Genomic DNA, 15,131 nt, shown 5'->3' on the forward strand with positions numbered 1-15,131 from the left:
GTGAAGGACTAAGAATCTAAATACCCCCCGCCACACACACACAAATAACCATATGGCCCAACGATATCTGAATAAAAGAGATCCAGCAGCATAGTTGCGTAATCATGCCTTGTATCTGTTTATATTGAGACTGCTTCATACCAAAGAACAAACTGACCTCAGTATAGGCAATGTACTGGATACTCAGCTTTAATTTGTATTCATAGACCACAGCTCAAAAGAAACCACAGGCCAATCGGTTCTAACCAGCTCACACCACCAACGATCTGCAAAGTTTTCCCCTGTTGCTGGACAATTAGCCATAGCATTGGATATTCTTACCATTCTGCTCATTGTGTCCATCATTTGGGCCTCTGGGCTCTTGAGCATCCATGGTACTCAGCGGTAATGAGTTTCCTTTCTCTTCCATCATTACAGACGCCTGAGCAACAACTTAACTGTCCAAGTGTCATTCTCATTTGATAGACACTATCTATCAAAGAGATATTTACAGCAGATTTAGATGATGTGCAACACTTCTTTTCTCACCTCCACACATGCTCGCTCACACACACTCACACACACACACACACACACACACACACACACACACACACACACACACACACACACACACACACACACACACACACACACACACACACACACACACACACACACACACACACACACACACACACACACACACACATTATATATATATATAAAGGTAAAGGTAAAATCACAACCCTTGAAGTATGAAAAAGTGCTTCTCAAATAAATATTCTAAATGTTCCTATTCAATCAGACTTCTGACTTATAAGGCTGCCTGAATCATAATCATACATTGTTCGTTCATTGGCCAGAGGAGAACTGGCCCCCCGACTGAGCCTGGGTTCTCCCAAGGTTTTTTTTCTCCATTCTGTCACCTGATTTTGTTCATTGCCACTGTCGCCTTTTTTGCCATTAGCTTTTGGCTTGCTTAGTTGGGGATATTACATTTTATATTCAACTACATTATTGATTTGCCTGCAATTATATGAGAGCTGAACTGAGCTAAACGGTGACATCACGGTTTTCTCCAGAGCGGCTATATACACTGTATATATAAATGAACTATATTATTTTTTTTTTTTTTACAACAAAAATGAAACATCATTGAGCTTACTTAAGCTGGACTGTGACGCTATTTTCTTCTGTAAACAAACTTTGTTGCATTATTTTCCTGTTATCTCTGTAAAGCTGCTTTGAAACAATCTGTATGTAAAAAGAACTATATAAATAAAGGTGACTTGACTTGCCTTTTGTTGAGCAGCTGCAGTACTATTAAGTAAAAAATATAACAAAATGTAAAATAAATAAATACATAAATAAAAAACAGTGGGAGGATGTGTACATGTGCGTGTATATCTGAGCTTTTTTATATGAATATTGATGATGATGAACTAGTGTGGGAGGGATGGGTATGTGGGCTGCTTGAGCGATGTCTGACCTTTGTTATGAAACTAGCATCTATAATATTCTTCATCTTGATGCTAACAAATGTTGGCTATATTTATTTATCTTCTATTTTTCAGTACCACTTCAATATAAAGCAGCCAAATAACTTAATCAGCACAGCACACACTGCAGACGATTAATACCATGCAATCAGGAACAAATAAGGACCTTACACCAAAGAGCATTATTAAAAATGGTTGCAAAACATCCATCTCAACTATTCGAATCAGTTTCTTTGGGTAAATAAAGCGCTTTAAATTTTGCTATCTGATATCAAACCAAACATCTCAATGAACACACACGCTCGCACGCCTGCACACACACACACACACACACACACACACACACACACACACACACACACACACACACACACACACACACACACACACACACACACACAAAACAGTTTAACTGAGAGTTTCTATACAATGAGGCGACACTCTCTGGTTTATGAAGTGGCATGTTGGGACACCACCTTGCAGTGCGCCATATGCTTAAAGAACATTTTAACTGTTAGTTGAAGATAGTTTTTTATTAAATCCGTAGCAGATAAGTAAATTTAGCTGGCAATGCATAAATATTAGCTAAATGTATTTTCATTTTCAATACTTTTATTACTAACTACTAGATCAATAAAGTTACCATTAAAATCTAAAATTTGATTTGTACATTGCTTAAGAAAATAACATATAACATGTACATATATTCATTTTTTAAGGGATGGCAATTTCAATTAAAGAAACCAGAACATTGTTTGAAAAACAAGACAAAACATCAAAAACTACCAGCATAAGAATGTCTGAGTAACTACAAGTAAGATTTTGGCCGTTTTCTGTTAAATCACGGCTTTTACAAGAACCAGCAGTTCAAACAGAGAGGGGGAGTAGAGTATGAAACTGTGAGGTGCAAAGAGATGTAGGCATTACTGGGACCTTCCTTTCCAAGACTCCCCATTTCAGTTAAACACAGGTTACTTTCAGTTCACCTGTATTCTTTTCAGCGTCAGTTAGACTTTAGACCACTATTGTGTGATTGTGAAAGTGATCTGGAGGCTTGCCAATAGCTGTACTGCCCTCTACTGGCATATATCCATGGCCCACACATTTGAGGAAACTAGCCATGCAATTGCAGCAAAATCTACAAAAAAAAAGTATGTGCAGCTGTGGTCTTTTAATCAAGGAAATAGACACTTACTGTTCATCTCCAACTTTCTTTATCCACTCCACATCACACTGTCCACACGTGGAGCTCACCTCCTGTGCAAAACACAGTCATGTCAGGCTTTATACTTTCTGTATATTACCTATGTGCAATCTGAACTATATTTGAACCACTCTAGTTCAAAAGTTTGGGGTCGGCAAGATTTCTTAGTAACACTTTACAATAAGGTTTCATTAGTTAACATTAGTTAACTATACTGAACAAAATTATAAACGCAACAGTTTTGTTTTTGCCCCCATTTTTCATGAGCTGAACTCAAAGATCTAAGACTTTTTCTATGTACACAAAAGGCCCATTTCTCTCAAATATTGTTCACAAATCGGTCTAAATCTGTGTTAGTGAGCACTTCTCCTTTGCCGGGAAAATCCATCCACCTCACAGGTGTGGCATATCAAGATGTTGATTAGACAGCAGGATTATTTCATTACTTAACATTAACTAATAATGAACTACACTTCTACATCATGTATTAATCGTTGTTCAAGTTAATTTAAAAATTTACTAGTAGTACATTATTTAAATCAAAAGTTGTATTTGTTAACATTAATTAACTAACATGAACAAACATTGAACACCTGTATTTTAATTAACTAAAGTTAACAAAAATGAACAAATACAGTAACATTTAACAATGTATTGCTCATGGTTAGGTCATGTTAGTTAATACATTAACTAATGTTAACAGCTGAGACCTTTTTGTAAAGGGTTATACTTTTTTTTTAAGTTCTCACCAAGGCTGCATTTATTTGATTAAAACAGTAATATTGTGATTTTTTTTTTTAATATTTTATATTTTAAAATTTAATTTATTCCTGAGATGGCAAAGCTGAATTTTCAGCATAGTTTTCAGTGTCACATGACCCTTCACATTTCTCTTTATATAGAACCTTTTTTGGTATAAATGGCATTTTAAAATTGAGTCTAAAATCCTATAGGGTTCTATTTAGAACCCCATTGAACCTTTTACCTAAGAGTTTGATTTTGGTCAAAACTCTATTCTGACAATGTGTAGTTCGTATGTATTTAAGCATGTTCGTGTCACTGACCCTCTGTCTCTGGTTGCTTTGCAATTCTCTCAGCTCTTCCCGTAGTCTCTCACATTCAGCCTTTAGCTCCTCCTCCCTCTGACACGCCCCCTGAGCCTCGTGCCGTGCCCCCTCTAGCTCCGCCTCCAGGCGCTGTAATTTGAGGTCAGAGAGGGTGTCCAGACTTCGGGAGCTCTGTAGGGTCATGGGGCAGTCTAGCACTAGGGATGGGACAGTTATCATGATCAGATAAGCCAAACACATTGTGTCAATTAATAAAACTGAACACAGGAGAATATGTAGCAAAATCCGTAAAATAGTAATATAATCTTAAAAAAGATTTTGTTATTATATAAAAGAAGGTCAACATACACAGCCTATGCAATACAAAACTTGTTTAAAAAGAAAAAAAAAACTAAGAAATAGCTAAGCTTGCAAGGCAGAAAAAAGAAGTAAATATAAGCTTGTGTTTTTTATACTTTAGTTCTGTGTAAATTGAGTTCTGTTGAAGTGTAAATGTCTATAAAAAGTTAAATAGCAATAAATAAGTTAAATAATATATAAATTAATAATAATTTATTTGTAAAAAGCCTTTCACAAAGGATCTTTCACAATCCACATGACAGACCAATCACAATTCAGTATGCAATTAAATGTAAGAAAGAAGATCAAATCAGCCAGATCTATCCTACAGTGCCTGGAGCAGACCTGGGCCATATCAATAAATAAGAGTCATTTTACAGGGTGTGGGCCACATCTGGGCCAGAGGAAATTGTTTGTGTCCGTTTTCAGTGTGTGAGCCGGTTTCGGGCCGGGGACCCAGCCAGAACTGGGCCAGAATTGAAGCAAGGATGAGGCCCCTGGCAATCCCCATTGCTATCTGGGAATGCAGTACAATGTAGAGATATTGTCAATATGAATGATTAGAATGCCAATGTGAGATTTTCAAACTTTAATTTATTAAAGTATGAAGTTTAATAAATAGATGGCACATCAAAGGCTGAAATTAAATAAATCACCAACAATGTGAAGTATAATGTTTCATGAATATCTATATATTGCTGGTGTTCCTCAAAAGAAACATCCTCAGAACATGTGATGTTGCAGACAAATTGTCCGACAGCATCAGATCTATCTCTGACCTAATCTGTCATTCAAAACAGGTTTAAGCGAGACCAACAGATGTACCTTTTGTGTTTGTTTACACACTAAGCAATGGGAAATGCTCTTCTCTATCAGCCAATGGAAAAGACGGCAACTTATCTGGACAGGATGTTTGGTTGTTGCGCTATAGGGGCACCATTGTTAACAGGGCAGAAATACAACCTAAAGTCACCCTACATGCCTCCTTTACTCCATGTAGCTGAGAAACCTTTAAGATGGAGAATACAAGACTGAACTATTTCCTGTCAGAGCGTCCTGCTCCTCACCCCCGGCGTGGGTTCTGTGATTCAGCAGCTCATAGAAAAGCAGTCCTTGAGCCAGCAGCTATTGTGACAGTTCAGCAATAAGCAAGCAGAAAACACACACCCCAGCACGCCTACATCTCACCCCAAAACCACAGTGAAATAGATTTTTATTCTTTTATTCTCCATAGTTGCATGAAATATTTTTATTCATGAGTGCACACGAAATTGACATAATTCTTGTATTATTTTCTGACAAGGTTACAGAACATCTCTGTTGTGCAATTTACATAAATACATAATATTCTTGAGTTTGATTTGACTCCTGTTGAGTGCCTTGGATTTTGACTGAAACGTTTTAGATCCCTGAAAGGGGGTCACAGGGGAAACGTATGTCCTTTCCATTTAGTTACATAGTCTCTTTGTTGTGAAAGTCTTTTCTGAGCCTCAATCCGAATAAAAAGAGACAGGGAAAGGAAAGAGAGAAAGGATGAGGGAAATGAGGGAAAAGGAGAGAGATGCAACACAACACTGCCCTCAGGGGAAAAAACAAAGAGGACCAAAAGGACAAGAGGACCGATGCTTGATCTGTTTGAAGTCCTTCATCGGAGAGGGGCTCTTTGAAAAAAAAACTAAATTAGGCTAGATTGGAAAAACTGGACAGAAATAGTGAAGCATATATAATGAAAAGGGACACTTCAAAGACCCAATACACAATTGTTGAAGTGGAATACAAATGAAACCGGAACATAAAATGACAAATAATTAACATGCTGATATATAAACCTAATAGCAAATATATATAAATGGCAAAACACCGAGCTTGTTATTGTCTTAACCACAAAATATTGGTCAGGATATTTGCACAATTTAAGCAAATGCACTACTTAAAAAAAGTCATTGCGGTCTCAGAAAAACATCAAAATACAGAATTAAGTTTTCAGCAGAATATGGTAATTGAGTATGGCGTGATGAATCACAATGAAACACGAGTGGCATGGTGATGCTCCAGAGTGGAGCCTTCAAAAATCTGGTTAGAAATATAATAATAAATGCATCTCTACCCAAATGAAGCATGGAGGGAGAGGTGTTATTGTGTGGGGAGCCTTTTAAGCTGCTGGTATTGGTGAGCTACTTAACTGTGAAAAGGCATTTAATGATTTGGCATACAGGATAATTTTGCAGAATGGCTTGGTTCCCATAAATGAAAAGTTGTTATCTAAAGAGGAATGAGGATCAGATGTTATTTTTTTAACAAGACTATGCTCCTGTCTACACTGCAAAGGCAACCAGGAGCTTGAGAACCCAAGCTCCATCAGGCTCATGTTTTGGCCTTGGCCTTTGAACCCTACAGTGAATATTTGGTCTCACATTAAACTCAAATGAACTGGGAGACATTTTTCAACAACTGACTTGTTTGAAGCCATTTAATGGATAGAAAAATTTTTAATGCAAAATTCTGCCATTGTTTACTCACCCTGATGTTGTTCCAAACCTGTATGAGTTTCTTTCTTCTTTTGAACACAAACAAAAATATATTTTAAAGAATGTTGGTAATCAAACAGTTGACGGTAGCCATTGACTTCCATAGTATTTTTTTTCCTACTATGGAAGTCAGTGGCTACCGCCCACTGTCTGGTTACCAGCAATCTTCAAATTATCTTATTTTGTGTTCAACAGAAGAAAGTCAGTCATACAGATTTGGGAGAACTTGAGGGTGAGTAAATGATGACAACATTTTTATTTTTGGGTGAACTATCCCAACAACACTGACTCTTCTTCCAGTAAAAAGCTGTCTGCAAGTTAGAGAAGGCTATTTTAAGTTACTTTATCTACAGTATTTGTGCAATTCTTGCTCATTTCCTGACCAGTGATTTGTGAATAAAATGGTTAAGAAACCATTAAAAGATCACTAAATATTTTGCCAGTTTTTTGTTTAGAAATAGATGTGACGTTAGACCATACAAAGTGCAGTACTGAACGAATACACACATTTTCATGCACTCTTTACTTGTAGAGATCTATATGACATTCACTATGTAGTGAATATAGCACGAGTGAACGAGTCAACAGTATCCGTTCTAATCACAGATCCGCATGTCCTAGACCCCTGAGTGATTTCTAAACGAACATCTGTATGCACACACACAAAACAAGACTTACTATGGGGGTCAGGGCTGTGTAGTTGCAGATACTGCATGTCTTTGTTGTGTAGCTGTGTGTTGAGTTTATGTAGAGAGCTTTCTCTCTGCCTCAGAGCCGACTCTAGACTGTGAATCCGCTCAACGTGTTTCTCCACCAGAGACGTCTGAGACCGAGGAAAGAGTGAGAGAAGAAAGAGAAAAGAAGAGAGGGAAAGCGACAAAGATGAGCACAAAAGTAAAAGATTATAAAAGATTAAAACTGAAACGCCAACAGAAAAAGCACAGAAAGTAACAAGGGTCAAAGAGGGACTGATCAAAAGATAGACAAGGCCAACGAAGCCATTACTTTCACCATGCAGATTCTCACGACATTCACGTTCATGTGGAATTTTTTTTCAGCAATAAAAGATGAGGACATGTAGATCATCTAACAGCTGATAGCTGGCTGAGTGTTTCAGAGAGGCGTACGGCAGAGATGCTCAAAAGCTTGCATCATGCAATTTTCAAAACTTCACTCTTTTGGTCCCAATCCATTCGAAGCCATTTGAGACCCATGTTTAAAACTGAGAATTGAAATGTGCATATATGATTACAGATATCCAGAGGGCTTGGCTGGGAAATATAAGAGCCCATTTACATTCACACAGCCTCGTTAGGATGTACGCATAGTACAAGATTAATCAAGTGGACACCTGGTTGGATTAAAGCCTGAAGCACACGGAGAGGCTAATTATCGCAACTGCCCATCCGCTCGGCAGCCAAACTTAGCATGGATGTCGGGGAATTAATTTTTAGAAGACCTCTCACCATCTTGTCCAGGTCTCGCTGAAGGCTGGACTTCTCCATGTGGATCTTCTCATAGGCCTGAATGACATCTTCAAGTTGCTCCTCTCGTTCTTTGCTCTTCTGAAGCTGTAGGACACACACGCACACACACTCTTCATTTTTAAATTTTCATCAAAACATTATTTAGTGTGTTTAATATGTGCTTTGAATTACAAGGACAGTTGGGCTGTCCTCAGGCTGTATAATGGCAAGCTGTTGTAACATTTGGTATTAGGCAGCTGTAGTATAAAAATAAATTAAAAACATTCTTATTTTGTCAGTTATTTCTTGACATATTTATTTTTAACTGGCTTGTTTGTTACCATTATGGAATTTATATGTTCCTAGTAGGCCCATAAAATCAGTTCTGGAAGCTGTGACCTAAATCTTATGCATTTACCTTTTTTTTCTGCCACATGTACTGTACTGTTAAGCAACAATATTAACTGTGAACTATATTTCAATAATATCAGGCTCAACTATGGAAAGATAGCAAGCAGTTTTTCCACTTATTCAGGGAATATATTTTTACTCCTTTTTTATTTTTTTACCAATATATTTAACATTTATTAGAAATATGTAATATGTGTGTATAACATATAAATACATATACACAGATACTTTTTTATTTTATAAATAAAAAAATATTTTTGTAAATCAAATATTTTGTAAAGAACATTTTTTTTTATAAAATAAGAAATTGCAACATGCTGAAAATGATGTAGTTATAATCTTAATCCATGTTTTTTTGAACACTTTTGCTGAAAAACAGTGGTACTGTATATGATTACTGAGTTTATGACATTAAACTGACATTTTTTGCTATCCTGTTGACAAATCAGCAACAGAAAACCAGAGTTTATGTTTACAAGGCAAAAACATGGATGTACAAGATCAACAAAAAGTAAGCTTTTAAGTGGCGAAAGGGCAAGTGACTGTTCTGTCAACTGTTCATGTTGCATACAATTTTCACAATCTGACAAATTGCTTGTCAGTAGAAACAGGTTAGGAAAAAGATTAAAAACATTTATCGACAGAGGGTGTTCTACCTGTTATAAAAATGAAACAAATGCATTCGTTTCGTTGCCTGCACTTTCATTTTAATACAGACGCATACGCATCTACTTCAATTATCATATAACACACCTCTGCAGTGATCCTTTGGCTTCACAGATAATAGTAGCTTATTTTCAGAAAAATAACAGTACGGGTTATTTACTTTCAATTGCGCTGCATTAGATCTCTGCGATAGCTCATGACTGCAAAGCTCTTTGGTGTTAGGGGAAAAAAGAGTAAAGAATGAAACGCAGCAAGACATGAATTAAGGAGGAAATCCACAGTCAAGCGATGATAGAGGGGAAGAATAAGGAATGTACACACAAAGTATCAAACGTCAGCAAAAGCGAGGGAGGTGTGGGAGAGAGAAGAACAGATGACAAAGAGAAATCTGGCTCTTCGACAAAGGGAAGGCTGCTGGGTGGCTATGGAAACACATAGCAAGCATCATTAATTAATGAGATGCTTCGCCAGGCAATGAGCCGAGAGATGCAGAGAGAGAGTATGATCTTCCCATTTACACTCCACATCACAGCCAGTCGGGGGAGACGATTGAGAGCGGGCTTCAGGCACACAAAACCGAACGCTTCGTGGTTTAGATTACGTAAGGCCTTTGTAATGAATGACTGGGCATTTGAAAGTAGTCCTTCATTACCCTACTAAATCGTTTTACTGTAACTCTCTAATCTTTCCATTTTGTGTTGTGTAATCCAGATTTACAAAACAATATAGCCAAATCACAATATAACAAGAGCAGAACAACAGATGAAATACAGTCCAGAAAGAGGAGGATGTGTGTATATGTGTTTGTCCTCTCACCTCGACGGTCAGCATGTTGACTCTCTGTTGCAGACTTCCATTCTCTGACTGGAGAAGCGCTGTGTCTTTGGGCTCAAAGGAGCAGTAGGAGTTTCTGTCCTCTCCAAACTCGCTTATCATAGGGAACTACACACACGTACAAGAAAAGTGACACGGGTCATCAAAGGCACAAACCGCCATTAAACAGAATCACTTAGGACCAGTTTCACAAACAGGGCTAAGATTAAGCCAGGATTAGGCATTAGTTTAATTAGGACATTTAAGTAGCTTTTATAAACATGCCCTAGAAAAAAACATTACTTGTGTGAATCTTGAGACAAAACAATGGCACTGACATTTCTTTTAGGTAAGACAGCTAAAACATGCAGTTTAGTCTGGGACTAGGCTTAAGCCTTGTCTGTGAAACCAGGGGTTTGAGTTCATTAAACAGTTGTACTACTTTTGGCACACAAACCATCATCATATTCACTAACCACCCACAATTTATTATCAGAAAGCAGAAAGCAGAAAGCAGAAAGCAATATATATATATATATATATTTTTTTTTGTATATATATTTTTATATATATATATAAAAAAAATAGATATATAGATATATATATATATATATATATATATATATATATATATATATATATATATATATATTTTTTTTTACAGATGCTTGTGAAAATTCTCAAGCAATTATGAAATGATCAAGAAAAGCATTGGGCATATATCCAGATGATAGGTATAGTGAAGCAAATTTGTTGTTACTCTCTCTCGACCTTCCTTTCCTTTAAAACAAAGGCAAAATCCAAAAATAAATATATTCTTTCTTTCTTTAAAAAATACATTATTACTTTTATTCAGCAAGGATGATTTCAATTGATCTAAAGTTGCAGTAAAGACATTATAATTTTACAAAAGATTTATATTTCAAAAGAACAGCAATTAGCAGTTTGTTTTCAACAAAAACATTAAGCACCACAACTATTTTCACCATTAATTAATATAATTTTTTTTAGTACTATATTTCATTTCAGAATGATTTCCGAAAGATTCATAATGGCTTAAAGTAATAAGTTATTATTACTGCTGAAAATTCCTTTTTCTCATCACAGGAATACATTAATTTTCAAATTATATCAAAACAAAAGGATTAAATGTTATTTTAAATTGTAATTCAATTTCACAATATTACAGTTTTTACTGTAACACATGTTTTTTTTTGTCAAATAAATACATCCTTGTGACAAAATCTTACCAACACCAAACTTTTGAACAATAGTGTATTTTTTTAGACCTTTTTATTTACTGCCCTCAGATGACCTCCAGATGGGATAAAGTTCATCTGCAATTTAGCAGCATATGATTAGACTAACCAAAACATATGTAAAACTAGTATTCGTTATGGTGCTTTAAGTAATTGCCAGGACATACAATATACACACTATAATATATATCAGTAGATGCTGTATGCACTGATGTGCTGGATCTTATACATTTTTACTCCCACAAGCTTTGAGAGCCGTGCGCATTTGTTCCACACTTTTAGCCCTTTACTAGGCAGTGAGCCATAGTGAACGCAGAACCCTGGAGGCGCTCTCTCTCTCTCTCTCTCTCTCTCTCTCTCTCTCTCTCTCACTCTCCTTCTGCAAAAACAGCTGTTCTTCAGAGCCTACCCATCCTTGGTGTGTATACATGCATATGTTTGGGGAGGGCCAAACCAAAAAGCTTTAAAAATACCCAGTCCGGAGCATCTACAACCTGCAGCTCCCCAGAGACCTGGAAGCTGGCCAACCTACCTAGTCGTACGAAAAGATCACATCAAATGAACCAGCTGCACACTCTGTTGAGTGTGTTACTGCACAGCACAAGCATTGTGCTCCAGATTTTTAATCCAAGGAAGATAAACATCCTCATCTAAATGTGAATAATAATCACGTGTTCATGTTTAATGATTAATAGAGACGTGATCTACTTTCATAACAGCGATCTAAACAGCATCAGGAGCATCTTGCATTGTGTGTATAAGTGGCTTTGTCCGTTTTTATGTGGATGCGTGACATGCTAATTACAGAGAGCATGCACTCTTGTTCATGTACAGCTTAGCTCACGTGCACAGCTGGCCTATAAATAAAGCTCTTTCATACATGAAGCAGGCACAGCTCTTAGTGAGTGCTGTCATGCCACAGCCATTAATCAACTCAATGTTAAATGCTTAGCATAAACTCTGACAACAGCTTAAATCAGTATTCAGCAGCTGAACTCACAAAGATCACTATAATTTCACAAGAAAACTATAAAGCAACTAATTATATAAAACATAACTATAAAACATTTGGCATCTACCAGCATCAAGTAGGCTTGCTTGACACATGAAGTGGTTAGTTTAATTATTGCTTCATACTCTTTCTCAGTGCAGGTCTCTGCTGCATGTCAGGAAACCATATTATCACTTGCTACGTGTGTCCACTCTGCTTCTAATTAAATGTCCTATATTCAACGGTGTAGTCACATGTCACAGTCTCTGCATTAATGTGAGATGAGGCAGGAGAAAAAGGGTTTAGGACTAACAAGGATGTCTACACCCTACTTCTTACTGGATGATTATGTCACACACAATATATATATATATATATATATATATATATATATATGAAAAATGTTAAAGACCCCCTGAAATCAAAATGTAATTTTTTTAGCTTTTAGCACGAATATGTTAGCCTTAATGTTATGAATAAGCTGGTGTGTTCCAAATCAATGACAAAATTCGCATTTAGGAGATATAAACAATAAAAACTTAGTCTCTCACTTCTGCTAAAATGCATCACGGATTTTTATTACATCACCGCGGACATCACATCTTCTGTCCAATCAAATGCTCTCTAGAATTGAAAGCATCCCACTCCCTAATTACCACCTGGCCAAAGCAACCGTTGACACTTCACGGAGCAATATGGGTTGGAGATGTGTGTACGGTTGCTCAAACGATCGAGTTTTATTCCATTTTCAAACTGTACGTTGGTTAAGATTGACATGGCTAGATTTTATTCACACCTCTACTATTGAATCCAACATATCATCAACGCTCAGATTCGCTTCCATGGTGCTGTCAAGTACGACGTGCAGTCTGTGAGGTAAACTAAACGCTATTGGCTATTTGAAAAGGGTGAGGGGCCATTCAATATGTCCCACCTTAGCTTCCTGTTTCAGTGGAAATTACATCAACGCATTATACAAACCTGCATGTTCAAAGGCGCTTCAGTGGACCTTTAAGCATCCCTACACTGTGGCTTAGTAAAAACTAATTTGATAGGCAACACCATTCGAAAATGACTCATTTTAAAATTTTAATTAGGTTTAACAGACTATTTTATCTACAGTAGCATGTGGACAATAAATGTCTACCAACGCCAGTCCACACTATCGGTAGTTACAACACCGGCCGACATCTAAGGTGACCTCTGCTGATATCTGAGGCTAAAGGACCTTTGAGACGTTTTGTACCTTTATCTCGTAAATCTTGAGTTTTCTTTTGATGTCTGCATTCTCTCGCTCGAGGCCAGCCAGTCGAGTCTTAATGTCCTGGTATGCGCTGATGAGGGCGAAGTGGGAGGCAGAGTACATATCCTCTGATAAGGGAGAGCTGGACCAGCCCACCCCACAGCCATCTTCTTTCAGACCCTCGTTACCCCCCAGCAAGCCCAACTGGCCCCCGAAGAGAGACTCCATGACTCCTGATCCTCAACCTGTGGGATGTGAGAGAGAAAGAGAAAGGTTGTTTATGTGCATCAAAAATGTGAGCTAATCAGCCTTGGGAGGTTCGTCCTTTCATCTTGAACATAATTTATCACTTCTTCTCATCACTTCTTCAATGGTTCTGTTATTGTGCGTGCTCTTCCCTTTATAAGCTCCACTTCACCCTCACTCAGGATAATTATTTCCTTTCTCAACTACACTTCTCATTAGTATTGACATCCCATGCCACAAACCACCAAACCGCACCAAACAAAAGCATCTTTACTAAAGGCCCAGGTTGTTTTCTTTCTCGACCAAATGCCCTTTAGCTTCTCTGGATATGTTTGGTCATTTTTTGGGGGGAAAATGTGGACCAACCACAGTCAATGAGACATCATCAATTATTCAGGGAGACAAAAGCCAGAGATACATAAAAGGTTCTGAGCGGCATGACCTGATTCAAGTACATGCTGTGCTGCTAAGAGGATGACATCACCGCCTAGCAACAATGACTGAGATCACAAGTACAGCTGCCATTTCTTACAAGCTTCTACAGGGTCAGCAAATTTTGTAAATACAGCATGGGATGGCGATGACATTAAATTTGCTGGAGAGAAAATTAGGCATGTCAAAAATCTGCAATCATTTAAAATTTTTATTGATAGTGTACATATAAACTGTGTTCCGAAACCTAATGAGCTGCCTAGCTGTCGTCTTTAAGGCAGCATCCTATCTGAAATGAAACCTCTTAAGTGACAGATTTGGAGCGCTCTACATAGGCAGCAAGTCTGTGCGTCATATAAATAGTGCTTCTCACACAAACCACACAGGAGATATGACTCACAATCGATGGCAATCGTTTGCTGTTTGCATGTTGCTAAGCTAACAATACAATACATAGTTCATGCAAATATTGTGTATACTTGTAATATTTTGTAATCGGCCCATTTGTTATTAGACTGAAATAATTTATATCCATAAATTTCAGTTTTGATTATGTACAGTTAATAGTATAAATATATTAGTATATTTCCAAACATTTTCAATGCTAATTTACAATTGTGGCCAATAATTATAAGCCGGTGTTTAAATGGTTATCAACATTATATTTCATCTAAATAAATAAAAAAATAAATATAAACTAAACTCGACAACTTTAAAATGTACAAGTGAATTAAGGCACCACAACAATATAATATACACTACAAAATTTTAGGGTGATACATTTTTCAGAATTCTTTCATGAATAGAAAATGCACTGCAACTTTTGATCATGTTTAATGCATCATTCTTCAATAAAAGTATTAATAATAAAAAAACTTATAATCATACCGATCTCAAACTTTTGAATGGTAGTGTACAATTGGCAAAGATACATTTGTTAAAGACTACATTTATCAGTGTTACTAAATTGTTTACGTAACTTTAA

General features: G+C 36.9%; 1 protein-coding gene across 2 annotated transcripts in view; it reads right to left on the reverse strand.

Annotated features, from left to right (window-relative positions):
* Positions 1-15,131, reverse strand: part of tbkbp1 (TBK1 binding protein 1) — a 44,457-nt gene that overhangs the window by 11,359 nt on the left and 17,967 nt on the right. For both annotated transcript variants that reach the window (XM_077200725.1, XM_077200724.1), the window contains 6 exons: positions 13,472-13,713; positions 9,979-10,104; positions 8,086-8,190; positions 7,298-7,442; positions 3,750-3,949; positions 2,677-2,738 (listed from right to left, as the gene is read on the reverse strand). In XM_077200725.1, coding sequence (XP_077056840.1) covers positions 2,677-2,738; positions 3,750-3,949; positions 7,298-7,442; positions 8,086-8,190; positions 9,979-10,104; positions 13,472-13,696 — 863 coding nt within the window. In that variant the 5' untranslated portion in view covers positions 13,697-13,713. The remainder of the gene's footprint in view (positions 1-2,676; positions 2,739-3,749; positions 3,950-7,297; positions 7,443-8,085; positions 8,191-9,978; positions 10,105-13,471; positions 13,714-15,131) is intronic.

This window comes from Siphateles boraxobius, unplaced genomic scaffold (assembly GCF_051911475.1).
Source record: "Siphateles boraxobius isolate OS27281-9 unplaced genomic scaffold, OSU_SipBor_1 46, whole genome shotgun sequence".
Lineage (NCBI taxonomy): Eukaryota > Metazoa > Chordata > Actinopteri > Cypriniformes > Leuciscidae > Siphateles > Siphateles boraxobius.